Below are 18,491 nucleotides of genomic sequence, written 5' to 3' on the forward strand. Positions count from 1 at the left end.
CACACCTGTTCCTGGCCCACAGGGTCCCACTGGTCCAATACATTAGCCTGGTCCAGACAAATGCCAGCCTGTCCCAAGGGACACACAAACTCACATGGCATGGCTGTCTGCAACCAATCTCAAAGCAGATGTGAGGCCTCAACTTTCTGTGTCTAAATTGATAGTCAAATCAGTAGACAAAGAAATGATATCAACTCAGTGTCGTACTAAGTAACAATGGCTGGAAAAGCGGGACAAACATTAAAATGACAACATGTATGTATGCAAACATTTGTATATCTTTCAAAGAGTGTAGTTTTCTTCTCCAACCTTGCAGGTACATTTGCAGACAAAGGCAGTTTCTACGTTATCAAATCAAAGCGCTGCAATAAGTATATCATGATGATCATTTTCAAGTGTAACATGCCAAAGTGCTAGGTTTCTATACGGTATACCAATGTTCAGGGCGTTTGGTTCTGTCCACACTCGGAAAAGCAAAATACTTGACCATAGACCACTGCTACACTGCTTACACCAATGACCCAAAATAATTCTGGCAACAAGAAATCAGAAGCTCGAATAGCACCCTTTTGTCAAGGATTGTGATTACATTTTTTGTAAAGCAAAATAAGTGGGTCAACCAATCTTTAACTTAAGCCTGAAATTCAAGATGTTCCCATTCTTGTCCATCAGTTCCTTCAAGCACTTTTGCAACAGTATCCCCTACATTGGGCTGATCACATTATTAAAGATTTATGGGAGCTATACACATGCGAGCGTTTGGCTCTATACATAGTCGACGTGCCATGCACGAGTGGCATTGGTGAAATAATGGACATACAATACCAGCATAACACGTGCATTAATTATTCAGGTATATGAACATGACGGCATTGTCTAATGGTGACGGTTGAGTGACTGTTTTTCAGCGAGGGAGAACTGTTTTTCTGATGAATTTTAGGGACAATACCCACAGCAATACCTACCCCCCTCCCCACAACTGGTGCAGAAACTACACCATATGGCCTCTTACCCTCCTCTAATCCGAGACAATAAATTCCACCTGCCATATTTCATGCAAGCTGTTTCCTTTCCGACTGGCATACCATGAATAACTCTACTGTATGTCGTCTTTTTGCTGCATGAGGAAAATAGATCCAACATCTTCGTCAATGAGTGACGACTTTCAGTTTTGCCAGAACTGCAACTTATATTTCATATCACATCATGATAACTTAATCAAGTGTGTTGTGTAAAATATGCTGTCAGAATGTCACACTCCATCAAGACTCAGCTAAAACAACAGGTTTACAAATAGTATGCGCACATCTTGATATGTACCATATATTTTACAAAAGAAAGAACCTGAAATATATATCGCACGATGAATCATTCTCTAAAGAAAGTTTTGAAAGTCCAGATAGCATATCTGAGTGGAGTTTACATTTATAGGTCAGCAATTTGGCCTGGAGGAAGATCAAACAATGCCGATACCATAACAAAAATCATACGCTATATACAGGCTCTTGCTGGAAGCCAACCATACAGTATCATAAACAAACAACTGGGTTAGGGAGACCTGCTACTCTTCTCGGAATCAACCGTAGAGTAGACTCTAGACATGGAGAATTTATTTCATTATCACCAAACTCATTGTCTCTCACCAAACCCCTGGTGAGATGTAAATCTAACTATTTTTCTTCTCCAAACGCATTTCATCGTACAGTTCCTGGGAAGACGCTGAGGACAGCAGAATGTGTGTATATGTGACTCCTGACAGTGCTTACTCTGCACAGAGCCCTGTTGGCTGGTACGGTAAACAGTTTAGACTGGGGGACATCCTGGAAGGGCCCTGCTCTCTTGTGAAGCCATTACTTGGCACACTCTCCCAATTACTCCCCCCTGGTAACTCCTACTCCTAATGGTCCCCATGTGGAGACTTATCTCAAACATAATCCCGCCCTGATCCCCATTTTTTCCAAAAGTCAAAATAAGACCAAAGGTTTCGTGTCAGAATCGTTTCTTTTGGAGGCGCAAAACGCAACAATTTCAGATGGTGGAGTGATACAGGGCAGCGTCTGGTTTCTGAAACACTTGGGTAGGATGGTGTTTGGATTGGCTGGGTTGACTTCTAACCCATCAAAATCCAACCTGCAAAAGTCAACACAATGGCTGCTTCTTCATACATAGTTTTCTTAAATTTTTAAAACAATGCCTTGTATTTGTTTTCCCACCTCAACTTCTAGTACATCTGTACCTCTAAGCCCAGCATCCCGAACTTTGCACTGGTTAGGCCCCCTTTCCACCTGAAGGCAACTGCTGATTGGACCTGTGCAATCCTTGATTTTATAATTGGAATATGGTAACATTCAAAAGGTCTGATATAGAAGACAACAAAACAAACAAATACATTCTCTATCATACTTATATAGTCTATCTATGAAAGTCGTTCACTGGTCTGTGAATTCTTTGCTTTCATTCGCAGCCGCTAGTGGAAAGGGGTGTTAGAGTACCAGTACAAGCCCAATGTGCATACACCACATACCAAGTTTTACAGCTCCACCACTAATCTACCTGATGACTGGTTACTCCTGCCATTAGTTCAGTGGGACAACCTGGCTGGGGGCAAGGCAAATGTTTGCACAAACCACCATCATAAATACCAAGGTGGGCAGAAGTACCATTTGATCTCCACCCTGCATGTACGCAAATTGATAGCTACCAATAGATAATCAGATGGACCAAGGAGGTTAAAATGGACCTCCTTGGATGGGCTGATTAAATTACATATTTACATTTACCTGGTGGCTTTGCATAAACCAGGATTTGCTTCTCCAACAGATCAACAAGATTATGCAAAATACCAGGTGCAATTGTAAAACTTCTTGCATTCAACTCCCTAAAGTTTTGCTTTCTTTCAAATGTTACTTTGGGTTTTTTTTATGGCAACTCACTACAGTACACAAAGGCCAACAATACAGTTGCTCGAAAACAGCAGACATCTCTCTTTAAAACTTAGTAAAAGGGAGAAATGGAATTACCTCTTATCCAGTTATCCTAAATCCTTCCCCATACAACCACACACTCCTGTAACAACCTATATCAGGCAGCCATGAACAGTAGGGTCAAACACTGAGAGTTGGAACTAATGCTTTTAGAGCACCAATCAATGTCTGAATATCGATAGTTACACAATCCCAAACTGTACTGTGAGGCTGTAATCCCTGCTGGTATGTTAAGCTGGGCAAATGTATCCTTGATCCCCATGATTTATTGTCCACTGGCCTTTAAGCCCTACTTGAATGCCTTGAGCTCTTTTCCAAGGCTACAAATGGACGTTTTACTCACTGCTGAACAAGGAGGTTAAGAATAGTCTATCCCACAAGCCAATCATGTACACGGGCACTCAAAGTATAAAACTCTCTTTCTTTCTTTGGTCAAACGGCAAGTGCAAATAACAGGAGCACAAATTGGTCATCTGATTTTTTTTCTGGGGGTGGGGGAGTCTTATTCCACCAAAAGGAAAGGTTTCTATCATACACTAGACAGTCTTTCTTTGTCAATCATACACAGTATTTGGTTTAACTGTGTTCAACTTTAACAGACAATTTTTTTTTACATCCGATCATTCAATCATGAAAATGATGTTGAAGAAAATGGTGCTCTTCTAGTTCTTGTTATACCAAAAATCTACAAGCTTTTGTTTTAGGCCACCTTAAACAGGAGTGTCCTTGATATAGAAGTGTCCGGGACAGAGGCAGCTGCATGACCACTTTCTGCACACTTCTCACCTTCATTGGCTACAGAAATGTGCTCTCAGAACACAGCAATCACAGACCTGATGCTCTCACTAAACTGCTTTCAGATCCCTTCAAGTATGCCATTATTGTTTGTGCATTGTTTGTAGTCAATCCTTGGAATCGTTATGTAATGCCGATGGTGCTCTAAATAGCCAGAAAAGTGCACTGACCACTACTGAGTGCCGCATTGAGTGTCATATGTCAATCACTACTATTAGAATACAAAAGAGCACATGGTCAAATATACAATAGCTACCAGCCCGCATCTGCATGGTGTATTGTTAGAATACCTGTGCTAAAGATAGAAAATTTATGATAACAACATATCTAGTCACAACTAACTGGGTGTAACCTTTTGACATCCTCACTTGTGTAAAGTCACAACTCAACTCACCTCACATTAACTTTCCATTTTACCATTTCATTTTATCACTGTATTACATAAGTGGTTCAACCTTTCCATAATATTTCTGTAACATTTACCTACACAGATAAGCTTTCATGCTACTTTCCAGTGGAGTCATTCTGAAACATGCTATCTTTTATCTGGTGGTAAATGCAGTGTGACCTTTCCAGCCATGTTAAACTGGCCTTTGAAAAGTAAACAGATCAATAACTTCACATTTTCTTATCAACCACCACCTAAATGGTACCTTCCAAAAGCCTACCCCTCCCACTTTTCTCACATCTCTGCAAGTTTTACACCACATATGTGTGTGTGTGTAAACAATATTTTACAGGTCAAACCTAATGTTCTGACACCTACCATGCTGTATAACAGAGACAGAGAGAGAGAGAACAGTTGCAGGTGCCGGTCTCCCTGCATGGCTGGTCTCCCTGTACAGCTCAAATGCATGGTCATGACCTCGGCATCCCAAAGGATTCAAAGTGTTTTACCTACTTATCCATTCTTGGAGACATATGTACAACATTATTCATAACCTGTACTGTAAGATACTGTACTATTTTAGATCCCTAGAATTTTTTTAGACTTACAATGGGGTTGTGTTGAGACACTGTTCAATGAATTTCATTTTCAGAGGCTTGAGTATTATAGACTGTAAGGGACAATAAGTCAGAAACTTTTAACCCATGCAACATTCCAGAAGTAAGCAACTAAGAGAAAGCAGACGTTGAGAAGGAAATGACTACACAGCCAATCATGCAGGACCTCATGGCTAAATTTAGAACTTCACGACAATGAGTCTGATGTCAAGTTACTTTTTACCTTGACACAATTTTATGCCAGGGTTCTACAGGAAAGGGGCGGGTTCAACAATGTGTACTTTTAGAGAGTATAACAGTTCTTTTAATGGAGAAAAATAACATAGCGATGGCATAACAAAAGAAGACAAATTATTCCTTCCTCCCCTTCCCTATCTACCCAGATATCACTGTCCGTACCTAACATGAGTAGTGTAGAGTTGGTGACTCATGTGTCCTGTATTCAGGAATGCCTGCCCAGCTTGGTGATTGAACCAGAAGGACTGTGGCTCAAGCAACCCTGAACTTATCTCAAAAATGTGTAGGATAACAGAGCTACTTTAGCAAGCTTCTGGTATTCAACAATTACTACTATATAATAAGAAAGTACAGATTATAGTATCACTTCTTGGTATGATTGCCAGTATCTTTGTGTCATTATTGATTGCATTTGTATCTAAAACTATACTTAGTTTAACGTTTAACAGCTTCTGGTACCATCTAAACAAAAGACAAAGTAGCCAAACTGGTTGACATGAACACACAGCATCTTTTTTCCTAAAGCGCTATTGTATTTATATGTAAGACTATACTTTTAAAAGAATTCCTGGACTCACAACAGCAGGGATTTTTGTGGTCATGTTATTCCATGAGACAGTCTCCACAGATGGGGAGGAATGCTTCATCATTGGAAAGGAATCTGAACAACTAGACCTAGCAGCCAACATGGCTATCACACAATCTGGCTTGCCCCTCTCCCAACCTCAGATCCCCATGCACATGATTGGCGGGTATGAAAATATCAGAAGGGTGAGAAAATTTAGGGCATTTCAAATCGCTCCTACAACAGGTTATGCAAAAGGCATTAGGTAACACTGCATATGAAGAACAAATTGCAGCAAACCACATGCATTTCAACTGTCCTTGCACTAACAAGTTTACAAGACTTGACCAGTCTATAGAAGTTAGAACAATACTGTAAACCACAAGAGAGAGTATGCGATCACATTTTTAAATGGTCCTCCTCTCATCTCCATTTTACTCTATCTACTGATAAGCATAAGTACAGAAAGTAGCCCATCTCCATATAACAGAGTTTTAAAAGAATCAAACTTTCAAAGTAAGAAGTAGAGTATACTATATTTTCCTGTATATTCATGACCGTCTAAGAGTATGAATGCATCAGGAACGTACATGTACATCGAATTGGGATTCACATGCAGCTACAGTTTATTGAACAGCAATACACTACCGTAAAACCTGGGGCGACTGTAGATATTTGCACATATACAGTATGGTAGACAAAAATGATAAAGACCAAATGCATACCAAGGGGTAATTTAGTACCACAATAGCCTGGCTTGGTGCCAGGTCCATCTGCCATTAGTGTCAATTCCCCCTATACAAATCACACACACAAATCTATGGACACTGTCGTGAAATACATTTCTACTTTTTGGTCTACCAAAGACTTTTTTTAACCTACTTGGGGCTACGAAAACACACTGAGATGAAAATTAGGTGAGAGACGTTTGACAGACATAAATTAGATCTTCAGTAAGTTAACACTTATCCAGTTAATACCATACACCGCCCCATGGGGGGAACACACAAAACAAGTCAATCTAATAGAACTGGACAAAAAATGAAGCGTTGTGTTTTCTTTTGAAAGATTGTTTTCCCTGTGATGTCAAATGTGTGGCTGTTAACAGGAATTTTGATGGCACTTCTCAGTTTGCTAATGATTGTTGACATTGCCACATTTGTGATTGGGCACCTTTATAAAAGATGCATTTCATTTTTCTTCATAGCAGAAAAAATATAATATACATGAAATCAAATAGAGTGGTAGTAAGCAAATCTGTTGTAGTATGTAATTTTATACTTTTGTGATGGCAGATTGTTGAATGTAGGCCAGGTTTTGGCGAGTAAACACGAGACTCGGTGCCTCCCCTCCCCCAACACTCGGGACCCAAACCTCGCACCTTCCCGACAACTTCTCCAACAATCTATGTCAACACAGACTCAACTGACGACATCCTTCGAATTCCGAGGAGCCCCAATCAAGGAAACTGGCCAGCATTTCTGTATATTTTCGGCGAATTCCACGATCATTCTTTCCCGGAGGGCATTTCCCTTTTTCTTTCTCCTCGGAGCCCCCCTCCCCCATATCCGTACACGGGATCTCTCTCCCGTCTCTCTCCAAACACGTTTGTCATGAGGGGGACAGATCCTTTGTTGTGGCGTCAAAGTAGCACAACTCACATGACAAACACACAACAAACTAAAGGAGGTTTGCTGCAACGCATGAACAAAACATCGCACATACTCAACCAGATATTCAAATACTTGGACAGTTTGGCGAGTAGAAAGTGTAGACTGTTGATGTGTGTGTGTATACAAACCAACACCGGGCTTCCACGGATGCACCCACATTTCATCGCACTTTCCACAGCTGAACTCCTTCAAATCCCGACAAAACTACTTAACGCAGACACATAAGACTCTATACCACACAGAAGTAGATAGGTAGTATAGGGATCGGCGAGAAATCCTGGCAAATACGGCGGGTAAAATCCACCGGAATTCGGGGCGCTCTCTCCGTACCTGTCTCGCGGGTCGACCCATGTCGTTGTCCTGGTGTTGTGGTCTATAAAGTAGACTTTTCCGTCCAGATCGCGCGCCTCCTGCCACCCTGGCGGCAAGGGAAGCTCTCCGTTTGTGCGGTGCATCACGTCGAGGCGCCCATACGCAGATCTAGCGCCTGTTTTCCCGACCAGAAATACAGAAAACTCCGGTAGTACTCATCACTGGTCCTCCATCTTGACTTGGCACCACTTACAAATACACGGACCCATAGGTGGATATCAATTTACATGGTGAAGGAGGTCCCATATGATGATACACAACACCCTACAAATAATGCATGGTCAACCACAAAATAGTTCATTGAAAAGGAATGTTGGACTTTTTCTAGCGATGAAACAGGATCAGTGACGAGTAATACAAGTTCAACGTTGTTGATGAATATTAAACTTATGCTGAATGTCAAAGGAAATGCTGATCAACAAGTAGCGACAATAAAAGCATGCATAACGTTAACTTTAAATGCAGCAATGAGTAACTAGTGTTACAACGTTAAGTAAATTATTATACATGAAAATGTGACAGGTTCGATGATCCCAGTATGTTCAAAAACTTGCACAAGTTTCAACAACTTTTTGAAGACCTAAAGACTCATTAGCATTAATTTTTTTTCCTTTCGAGGTATTTCCTATGGACCACATTAACAAAGTATGGTCTCCCTGAATAGTGACTATACTAGTAATGTAATTGATTTTCTTCTGTAATTAGCATTTTCAGTGTAACCTGTGTATGTGTGTATGATACATTATGGACATGTTACATCAGTTGATGCCTTGATTAATGCCAATCATTATCATATGAAATAAGATTGAGAAAAACACTGCTTGATATGTAAGTTAGAGTACAGGCTCAATTACCACATACCCAAGAGCGTGTTTTCCTGTTCACTGTTCAGAATTTATCTGCGCTGGAAAACAAAACTTTAAACTTTAAAATGGCAATAATTCATCCAGCGTGATGGAACTCACTAGGTAGATATGGTGTCGGCTATAGGGTCTCTGACCAGAAGTATGCGAAGCCAAAATGGCAGCCATTGGTTTGCATAGCGTAATTTGCATAAGAATACCAGCGGTCACCCTGTATTGATTACCTGATAGCCGTGCCCAATGAGAGAATGCGAAACTTAATCCAATTATGCCATATTTGGGGGCTGGAATTCCGTGAGGAAACGGAGTGGTGACGTCAGATGGTCAACACGCATAACGCACAGAGGCAAAAATTCTGGCTGGCCGCAGGGAGGACCGCGAGATCTCCGCGCCTGACTCGGTCCTCTAGCGCCCGCCAGAGAAAAGCAAATTTACCGTCGCGTTTGGGAAGCTTCGTTCCAGACAGTCTGGTCTTTCTTTTACTCTTGTGCTGAGATGTTGCAGAACTCTTTTAAACTTTTGAAGGTCACGCACAGGCTGCAAAAAGATTCGTTCTTTGAAAGTTTGAATTTAATGAGCAATGTCAATAACCCAATGTTTCTACTTTTATCGTGTTAAAATGATTAACGTTCAATGCGTCTTTCATATTGACGTTGGCGGGAGGGGAAAATATTTCTTACAATGTTGAATTACCGTCAAAGATGAACTTTCATACTAATCTTTATTGTATGTTGAATCGATCGTTCATAGTAAATAAGTTCGCACTGGCAAAACAGAATCTCTATGGTGCATCATATCATATCAGCGAAGCTGGAATGTTTGAAAACAAAGCTAAATACCACAATGTCTAAATGCGTAACAAAATATCTAGGTCGCGAAAAGCTCAACGGCTTAAAAACGAAGCGAGCGGAAATTCTCATAAAGACACTCGTCATGAATTACGCACAGCGTTGACATGGAAACGCAGGACGGTATTCCCGATATCCAACAGGGCGCACCTGTTGGACACACAGGTAACAACAAACATGTGTCACTTCCGTGGGCAGGCCCGACTTCGCTGGGGGCCTCGCCCGGGGACAGGTATGTACATAATGCGGTAAGACAAGTGTGTGCGATTGCTTCCGCACTGAGAAACATAACTCGTAGGTCAACAACCCAGGACGGGTGGGTAACCTTATTGTGCAGGGAAAGGGATGATATCAAATCTCCAAGCAGACGCATGGAGTGAAATAGCGAAGTTTTCTGAAAGTCGGTCATGTCAGTTGGGATGAGTGGCTGTCACTGGGAAGCCGGACCAGAAGAAAACGTTACGTTTTTTTGCCCCGATCTTTAGACATGATTGGGATCCTACGTTTGTCAACACAAGGAGGTTATATAGAGAATAAACCTGTTTGGTCAACAGATTCTTTTGATTCATTTGATTGCTGGAAAATAGGTCAAATTGATAAATAATTGGTCAGATCTGCAGATGAAAAATGTGGCAAATTGGTCTTCTTATTTTTATTTTTTTCATTTGCAATAATGGCATCAACTTGAAGCAAAACTAGCGCAATATTTTGACACCAAAACCCCATTCGTATCTTCCTTTGTTATTTTTTATGGAGTGAAGTTGATAAAAGTGCCCTTTCAGATTGTCTCTTTAAAAGTGGAGAGTCATTGACTTCAAGTTGATGGTGACAGAATGTAGTGCACTACAGTACAAAGTACAACCTTTTCGCGACAAGCCACAAACGATTACGGGTCCATGTACACGTACACACCGGCTTGGAATGCCGACGACTCCTTTAATATATATTACGGGCGACGTTTCACTTGGTACAGCTGGGTCATCTTCAAGACACGTTGTAAAGCACCAAGGCCCGGTTGCGTTCGGATATTCAACAGGTTGACTGCGGCAAATCGAAGGCACTCTTGGGAGAGTTGTGGATTTGTCTAAGAAAATGCAACTGTCTTGTGATGAAAAGGTTGTCTCATCGAGTTTCTCATGTGATAATTAAAAGACGCTAACCAACTTTATAGTTGCAACGTTACCTCTTAACACGTTGCACTTTCTGGGCTCAGTAAAAAAGTTGCATTATCATTAGGAAATTCCAATGCAGGCATATAGTGCTCCATGTCCCTGCTATTAATCGTCTTTAAGAAAATGAACTTTCGAAATATATACCGGGCAGCATATAGTTGCCATGAAAGGTATCGTTTAGAAAGAGCGTTATTACATCACAAATTTATCAGAAATACATCGTAGTATCGTCCAGGGACTATTGGGACGTTTCATTCAAGATTCGCTAGATGTCGCTCATACTATACAAGTCACTTCGAACTTTGACCTCACATTTCCCGCCAAAATTTTGATAAGACTGAAATGGCGACAGAAACTCGACAGGAGTCGGCAGGTTGTACCGAAAACGGCAACTCTAGAGACCTCATGGATACGCCAAGTAGGAAGAGAAGAGTCGGGGAAGTCACGGACAGCATTTCTACTCCAGAAAAGAAGACGTGCAGTAGTAATGGGCGGTGAGTCTTCCACAGCTAGCTCACAGTGCAGTGCACGACAGAGCGATAGACGGTCGGTCCAAGGTTCCTATTCCAGCCGACTTGCACTGACATTGTATGTTACTGTAGGGGTTATGATCATATGAATCGATCGTCATGCCGGAGGTCCAGTTGTTGAGGAGAGCCACCGCTTATATAAAGAATTATATTAAGAACCCACCACACTTGTTGATTTATAAGCGCGTTCACCATTCCAGGAACGCATGCGCAAAGTCAAAGGTGAAGGCCCTGAGGCATACAGGAAACATGTCAACCATTGTTATGATGCAAATTGACCAACAGACTCGGGACTGGTATATAGCAAGGTCGACACAAGAACTGTTTACATGTCAGGGGTGTTCACCTTTGACCTTATGCTTGTGTGCTCGACTTCTGGCAATGTTGAACAATCTTAATAACTTAGAGATGCAGAATAAGGACATATGTCTTACCATATAAGCCTTCTCACACTAGTAACATGTACCACGCAAGGTAATATGTCAAAGTTGAAGGCACAGAGAAAATCAACATTCTGCCATTTTGCAGGCGCCATTACGTTCCGGACATTGTTACACAACTCGAAACAATGGTAGAGACGAGACTGTTGATTTTCTGTGTGCCTTTGACATATTACCCAGAGTTCCTTTAACCCGTGCTTGCGTGGTAACTAGTGTGAGAAGGCTTATTACTGTTACAGGTCAAGTGATTGTAGATTGCAGATATTGTACTTATGCAAGTAGCGTTAATGATTGTAGATCTGGTGAAATAAGTATTCAGAATTAAATGTTGTATCATAATTCACATGAACCAGGGTCGACCTGAACAAGAAGCGCTCAGACTACCTGGAGTGGGACGAGTACTTCATGGCTGTGGCCTTCCTGTCAGCACAGAGGAGCAAGGACCCCAGCTCACAGGTACAGGCTCTTCATGTGATGTCATTTGAACCATGTTAGAGATTACATTGTATGTCTGTTAAACATGCCAACGTGCTGCTGCTCTTATCTGCGAACATGGTCACTGGAGGATTCAAATTATGATAACTAGGTATTACAACATCAATGAAAAGCCTCTATAGTGTGCAAAGCCACTCTTTGGTGTAACACATCATCTTACAGGTTAGATCAGTTTATCATCAGAAACATTTATATTGGCTGTGGTCTGTTATCTTGTTCTTGCAAACAATAATGGATCAGATCAACAGTTGTGGTGGAAATCGGTAAGTAATTGACCCTTTATCTATACAAGTAAGAAGTTAGAATAGTATTGAAATGAAGACTGATTATTGAATGTTGATTATTGATTATTGAATGCTTTAAATATATTTTGGGATTTCGAATCACCAAACCATTTAATGTTACTATTCACTCAATTGTAAAAATAAGGCACAACTATATACGTCATTGTTTCTGTAGTTAATTGTTTATTCCTCTATCTGAACATCAATGTTGCCCAATTTCATACTCTTTTACTCTAGAATAAATCTAGTACTAGTTGAAACTTTGTCTCACATCAGGTTGGGGCCTGCATTGTGAACTCAGAGAAGAAGATCGTGGGTATCGGGTACAACGGGATGCCGAACGGCTGCAGCGATGACAAGTTACCCTGGAGCAGGACAGCGGAGAACAGACTGGATACTAAGTACCCGTATGGTAGGCGGACAGAACTGACTCTGATTAGAAATAAGCCTGGTACTGTAAATGCATTTAGGTTCACAGGGATTTAATTTTGCGGTGTACATGTAGGGATAGGGTGGTGCAGAAGACAGTAGAGAAACGTTCGTGATGGTTTGCGGTGAAGGAGCTACCGCGAAAACCCCCCAAACATAAAACCACCGCAAAAGTTTCTGCATGTACAGTATCCAGCCATATTATAGCTCCCAAGTCTCTTCTGTCCTCTCCACAAATACTATTTGCCAGTGGGAGATTAGTTTTGGGTCCTTTCAATGTTGAGTCTGTACCTTCTATATATACATTCTGTTTTCTCCCTTACCAGTATGCCATGCAGAGTTGAACGCCATCCTGAATAAGAACTCTGCCGATGTGAAGGGCTGTACCATGTATGTGGCACTCTTCCCTTGTAATGAGTGTGCCAAGCTGGTCATACAGGTCAGTAGGACAAATCTATGTAACAGTATAATTGTAATGTACATGGCAGAATCACTCAACAGTGGTCTCAATAGAGTCAGTTTGACACAGAAAAGTGCAGCTAGGAAGACATAACGATTTAGCCTCCCCAATAGTTGCTTCGAAATTATGACATCTTCTCTATTTTAGTGGTGGACATAGTAGGCAGCAAATTAAGTCTCTCTGTACATTCACCCAACAAGTTAGAGACATAAATATGTGTGTTTGAAAATTTACGAAAACAAAGTAGATACTCCGGATTGGTGTGGCTACAGCAATATATGTATATCGTGAAGTATGTGTGTGGCATTACTGAAGTCATGTTTTTCGTACAGTCTGGAATCCGGGAGATTATTTTCGTGTCCGACAAGTACCACCACACTCCGGAGATGACCGCATCACGCACACTGTTGGACCTGGCAGGAGTCAAGTACACGTCAGTATTGAAACTTTTTGGAAAAAATTCAATTATATTTCTCCATAATCTAATGAACCAATCCTCATGCCAATGTAAAAATCCTACCTCTCCTTGTCCTGTTACAAAAGGGATTGGTTTATTGTTGTCACTGTCTATGTGGGGATAGATGCAATACTCTTTGAATATGGGGAAATGCAAATTTAAAAGAAAATTTTGTGACTTAAGTTAACTTTCAAGCCTTATATTTCAGCCTACTGCTAAGGTATGTAAAGTTGATTGTATGTTTGTCTTATACGTTAGCATATTAGTTATAACGTTAGTAACGCTGTAAATCTTTAAACTTTGGTTATGGTTTTATATTTGTACTGACCTTTCCACCTTAAATTCATGACACCTGGAACATGCATTTTCTGATGTATTCATCATTTATGTATACTACTGTACCACAGAATTGTTTAACAACAGAAAACTCATTTTCCTTCCTTCCATGAAATAAAACCACCACAAAAGTACATGAATTTAGTATTCTTTTGTATGTTCTGAAGATGGAGTACTGCCGCAGGTACTGCTGCCCGGTACTGCCGCCCACAACCAAAAACTTATTTTCCCTCCTTCCATGAAATAAAATCACCACAAATGTAAATGAATTTAGTATTCTTTTGTATGTCCTGAAGATGGGCATGTCAAGTTGTTGTTACCATTACCTCCACTTACCCAGACTTCTTGTTCTTTGCAGGCAATTTGTCCCCAAGAGGCAGCAGATCACCATCGCCTTTGACGCCATCAACCCCACTGTCACCAACCCGCTGGCCTCCATTGCATCGCCCTGACAACTGTAGGCATGACAATGCTGAAGCCAACTTGGTCATATGATTTGGGGATGATTTAAACAAATGATTGTACTCAAGTTCTACTCAACATGAAGGATAAAGTATATTTGAGAGTCATATCTCTGGAAAAAAAGTTTGACTCAAGATGCATTATCTTAGGAAAATCTTTACAAATTTACCTTGGTCTAGCTTGTACAGAGTAAAATTATAATGAAGGCTAGGAATTACAGGTTATTTATAGAAATATATTCAATGTTGGTATGGAGGTAATGGCTTGAGTGATTCTAAAACACTGTCCAGGAGAAGTTTGGAAATCATGTTTGAAATTTCATCTGTGGCCAATTTTTTCCACACATCATTTTGTTGACATTTACATTACTTTAGATCACAATAAATCAAATACAATTACATGTATATCCTATAGAAGACTCCATAAGAGTCTAAAAGATTTATATAACAGACCAGCTATGTCTTTTTTACTTTTAAGAGTCAGGCATGTGGTTGTGTAGTTCTATCTTCAAGAATGTTCTCAAAAGGTGTGCAATGAACTAGCTGGTGTGACAATAGTGGGTTAAGGACAATAGATAGTTTTGACACAATGCTGCATTATACTCCTATATTTAAATGAACATGTTATCACATTTCACACTCCAAACTGTGTGGTGTCTTATTGTGTTGTGCATCTTCATGTGGGGACATGGGGATGTTTTTTTTTTTTATGGGGACAGAAGCGACACCTAGTAACTCATAGCAGTACTTCAACTGGAGCTGACTGGTATGAGCAGTGCGGTCCAAAAGTTGAGATTTGAAGCAAAATGCACCAAAAAAAATGAATGTGCAATGTAGTTGTATGTGTTACAGTGTATGATCCTCACCATATTTCTCTTCTGTGATGACTATCTGATGATGTTAAAGCTTATAAATGTCATCTGTTGTTATTGTTTTAGTTCCAAAGACTAATCTCCTGTAGTGTTTTCCTTCATGCTGAGGTAGCCTTTTGCTGCCAAATTTGAAATGGGGCAACAATTAAGTTTTATAAATGCATATAACATGATTTTTACCTCCATCCAAATGGAGGTATTGTTTTTGGTGTGTGTGTGTGTCTGCATGTGTGTTTGGATTTTGTAGTCAGCATAACAGGGTAACTCAAGAACCTGATGGATTAAGAAGATATTTGGTGTATGATATAAGGTCAATTTTGAACTACCGTGCCACTGCCGTCAAGGTCAATTTTGGTACTGCAGCAGAACTTTCATTTTTTGTATCTTTTGACCTTGACATGATGTGGTCTAGATTTTTTGGTGGCAGATAGCTTGTTCCACCCGTGGCACGGCAAATGTCATTTACTTGTGAATGTCAAAAACAACCAAATAAATGTGTGTGTGTGTGTAACCTGACACAATATTACTCAGTAACAAGTTGAGACGGTCCAAATTCATTATACAGCACACTTTATTTTCCTGTAGTCTGTAGGCAGCGCTGTCAATCATTCTCTAGTCCTGCACGCAACACTTCAAAAGTCTGGCCAATCACTGATAACGTTACATCACTTCTGACCAACCACAGGTAATGTTGCATCCACTTTTGGATTAAAGGAAGCTTCCCTTCACATGTGCACTTGGGTTCTTCATGCCAGCCATGTAAAATACACAATTTGAATTTTTTTCTCTCCCTCCACAAGAACTTGTTGCAGTTAGACCATGTACAAGACAAAGGCTTTTTAAGTTTTACAAAAATATACAGACTTCAGAGAGTGGAAAATTTCTGAAAGTTTAAAGTTTTGAAACACAGAGCGCATGTAAATGAGGCTTCTTGAAAAGGTGATGATTTACAATGAAATAGTTTTACACACAGGCACAAAGATTACATTGTCTACATGTGGAGTACCTTAGACAGTTCCATAATTTGCTTTACCAGTGTATCAAATAGTTGGGTGCATTTTCAGTGGCCTCCACTGTTCTAAAAATACCATCTAGATATGGAAAGGTAGCATTTTACACAGTTCTCCTATGTTGCCATGATAAATTGACTTCTGATGTTCTGCAGAATTCCTAAGATCTGGAATGAACTTCATCATTTTCTACATAATACTAATTTCATTCTGCAGGATGTGAACTACGGAAGCTAGTTGCAATTCTACACAACTGTTGTTTTTTCTTAAACTTAAGAACGCACTTGTTCTTACGACAAAGTTCAAGATAAGGAAAGTCTGGTATCTATCCATTACTCAAGGCTTGGTGCTGAGAAAACATCATTGTTTTACTACTTTACTTAGAAATTAACATTTGAAACAACCAAATCCAAATGTACTACATAAGAACAGAACAGAACCTGAACTAAAAATCATAACATTAGAAATCACTTTTCCAACTACTGTATGTGAGAAGAGCACCGATAATTTTCCAGGTTGCGTCAGGCACTTTTCCTGTGGTCATTTACTCATTGGCAACAAACTCAAGTTTCTAGAGTGGGGCACAACCCACTTTGTTCCTATATACGTGGAAATGGTACATCCAAAATAATTGCATTGGCTTACATATTGCCACACCAATTTGATTTACTGGTTCTCAGATTTAGAAAAAAATGTTTGACTGGAATATCAACATGAAAACAGAGCCGGATATAGTCAGTTTTATACAAATGTCTTAATTTTACCCTCTTTCTTTACTTTTCACCTGAGAACCTACGAAATAAAATTGGTGTGGCTTAAAAACACTGAACCTGTGACACAGTCCCTAAGTCATCACAGGCTTGTGGTGTGGATATCGCCTCCAATATACTTCAGGATGGGAGGGGGGTCAAGGACAAATCACGGGAAGACCACACCAAGCAGCATACGTTATGTCTTACTCTATACAACAAGCTGGCAGAAATAACCTCCAACCATTCTCACATGCCTACAGGCCTCTTATTGCTAGCACGACGGAGATACAGTCCATATTTACAATAATACAATAGCAGTGGACAGAATATTCTTTCTCTCTCTCTACCAAAAGAGTCGCTATAAAATCTGAAGTTCTGCCACTTGCTAACTTCCTTGGCACTTTGCACAGACAGCACAAAATCACAGGCTAAGACACAATGATCACATCTTACATTATACATAATTCTGTACAAAAGGAACAAATTTTCCTTCAAGTTATGTGCACAACAACAAAAACAATGCTGTGAGATGTGTGGACAAACAAAAATTTCACTATCATGAAAGATTCATATATTCGTTGTAATTATCTCTTCTTTGTCAAATATGTTCAAGTTTGGCATTTCTAACACAACAGCAGACAGAGGCAAGCACTGTCTAGTGCCCCCTACTGACTCACAATAGTCCTGCAGCTAGTGCTTGAAAAGCTGTGGTGCAAAAGTCTGGCATCCTGACTGAGAAGAACAGTTACAAACAGGGAGAAGGTGTTTCAGATTTGCTGTTCTCAGTGATCATCACTTCGGTGCAAGTCTCTACGAACTGGAACCAGTTGCCGTGGAAACTTTGTTGCCGTGGTAACGATTTCTCACGTATCCATGGACAGGTTCTCCCGCAGACACCTCAGCTGCTCCTCCCCCAGCTTGATCTTGTCGTCCAGCTCCCGAGACTCCATGATCAGCTGCGACTTCATCTTGATGAAGTGTTCGAAGTCCGCAAACTGCTCCTCGTTGAAGTACTCGGTCAGGATCTTGGAGACGGCGTCCTTCCGGTTGTCAATGTTCTCCTTCAGCTTCTTGGCATCGTCGTACTGATCCGAGAGACGGTCCCGCTTGTCTTGGAGTTCCCTCTGCAGAGAGAAGCACAGAGTTTTAGACAAAGTCTAATTTTTCTATCTCGATAAATCTAGACGGAATTTTGCTGCCTATCATAGTATGACTCTGTAAGTACATTGGCCTAACCTACCTATGCCAAATGATGTAAATAAGCTTTGAACTATAGCTCATGGTCAGAAATTAAGTGTTACGAATCGTTGTTGATCCAAATTTATTTTACTAAATATGACATGACAGAATAGGCTCAGGAACAAGTATGTGTGTATCAGCATAAGTTTTAAGAGACCTTAAAGAAGAGTTGAAGGAGCCAGTCATGACCAACTCTGTGTTTCTACAGACAA

At 40.4% G+C, this 18,491-nt stretch overlaps 3 protein-coding genes across 9 annotated transcripts in view; 1 reads left to right on the plus strand and 2 right to left on the minus strand.

Moving 5' to 3' along the window:
• LOC118418887 (protein KIBRA-like) overlaps positions 1 to 7,844 on the minus strand; it is a 46,480-nt gene extending 38,636 nt beyond the window's left edge. The window contains exon 1 of the mRNA XM_035825003.1: positions 7,590 to 7,844. Coding sequence (XP_035680896.1) covers positions 7,590 to 7,714 — 125 coding nt within the window. The 5' untranslated portion in view covers positions 7,715 to 7,844. The remainder of the gene's footprint in view (positions 1 to 7,589) is intronic.
• Positions 7,845 to 9,307: 1,463 nt separating this feature from the next.
• Positions 9,308 to 15,218, plus strand: LOC118420247 (deoxycytidylate deaminase-like). Of its 2 annotated transcripts, none has more exons than XM_035826975.1 (6): positions 9,308 to 9,574; positions 11,838 to 11,940; positions 12,540 to 12,675; positions 13,019 to 13,131; positions 13,485 to 13,585; positions 14,304 to 15,218. In XM_035826975.1, exons 1-6 carry the CDS (start codon positions 9,450 to 9,452, stop codon positions 14,395 to 14,397), a joined length of 672 nt encoding a protein of 223 aa, XP_035682868.1. In that variant the 5' UTR covers positions 9,308 to 9,449; the 3' UTR covers positions 14,398 to 15,218. The 2 variants fall into 2 exon arrangements, with proteins under 2 accessions (XP_035682868.1, XP_035682867.1); XM_035826974.1 differs by lacking the exon at positions 9,308 to 9,574 and adding an exon at positions 10,687 to 11,008.
• A 613-nt stretch (positions 15,219 to 15,831) lies between these two features.
• The window catches only part of LOC118420246 (protein Shroom3-like), a 97,465-nt gene continuing 94,805 nt past the window's right edge, over positions 15,832 to 18,491 (minus strand). For all 6 annotated transcript variants that reach the window (XM_035826968.1, XM_035826967.1, XM_035826969.1 and 3 more), the window contains one exon: positions 15,832 to 18,164. In XM_035826968.1, coding sequence (XP_035682861.1) covers positions 17,904 to 18,164 — 261 coding nt within the window. In that variant the 3' untranslated portion in view covers positions 15,832 to 17,903. The remainder of the gene's footprint in view (positions 18,165 to 18,491) is intronic.

The sequence above is a fragment of the Branchiostoma floridae genome, chromosome 7, assembly GCF_000003815.2.
Source record: "Branchiostoma floridae strain S238N-H82 chromosome 7, Bfl_VNyyK, whole genome shotgun sequence".
Classification (NCBI taxonomy): Eukaryota; Metazoa; Chordata; class Leptocardii; order Amphioxiformes; family Branchiostomatidae; genus Branchiostoma; species Branchiostoma floridae.

What these genes read in the sequence shown, in the direction of transcription:
- LOC118420247 (XM_035826974.1), top strand. Translation starts at nt 10,857, where the DNA reads ATGGCGACAGAAACTCGACAGGAGTCGGCAGGTTGTACCGAAAACGGC. An exon ending in GCAAGGACCCCAGCTCACAG is followed by an intron (nt 11,941 to 12,539) that starts GTACAGGCTCTT and finishes GTCTCACATCAG; the next exon opens with GTTGGGGCCTGCATTGTGAA. An exon ending in GTGCCAAGCTGGTCATACAG is followed by an intron (nt 13,132 to 13,484) that starts GTCAGTAGGACA and finishes TTTTTCGTACAG; the next exon opens with TCTGGAATCCGGGAGATTAT.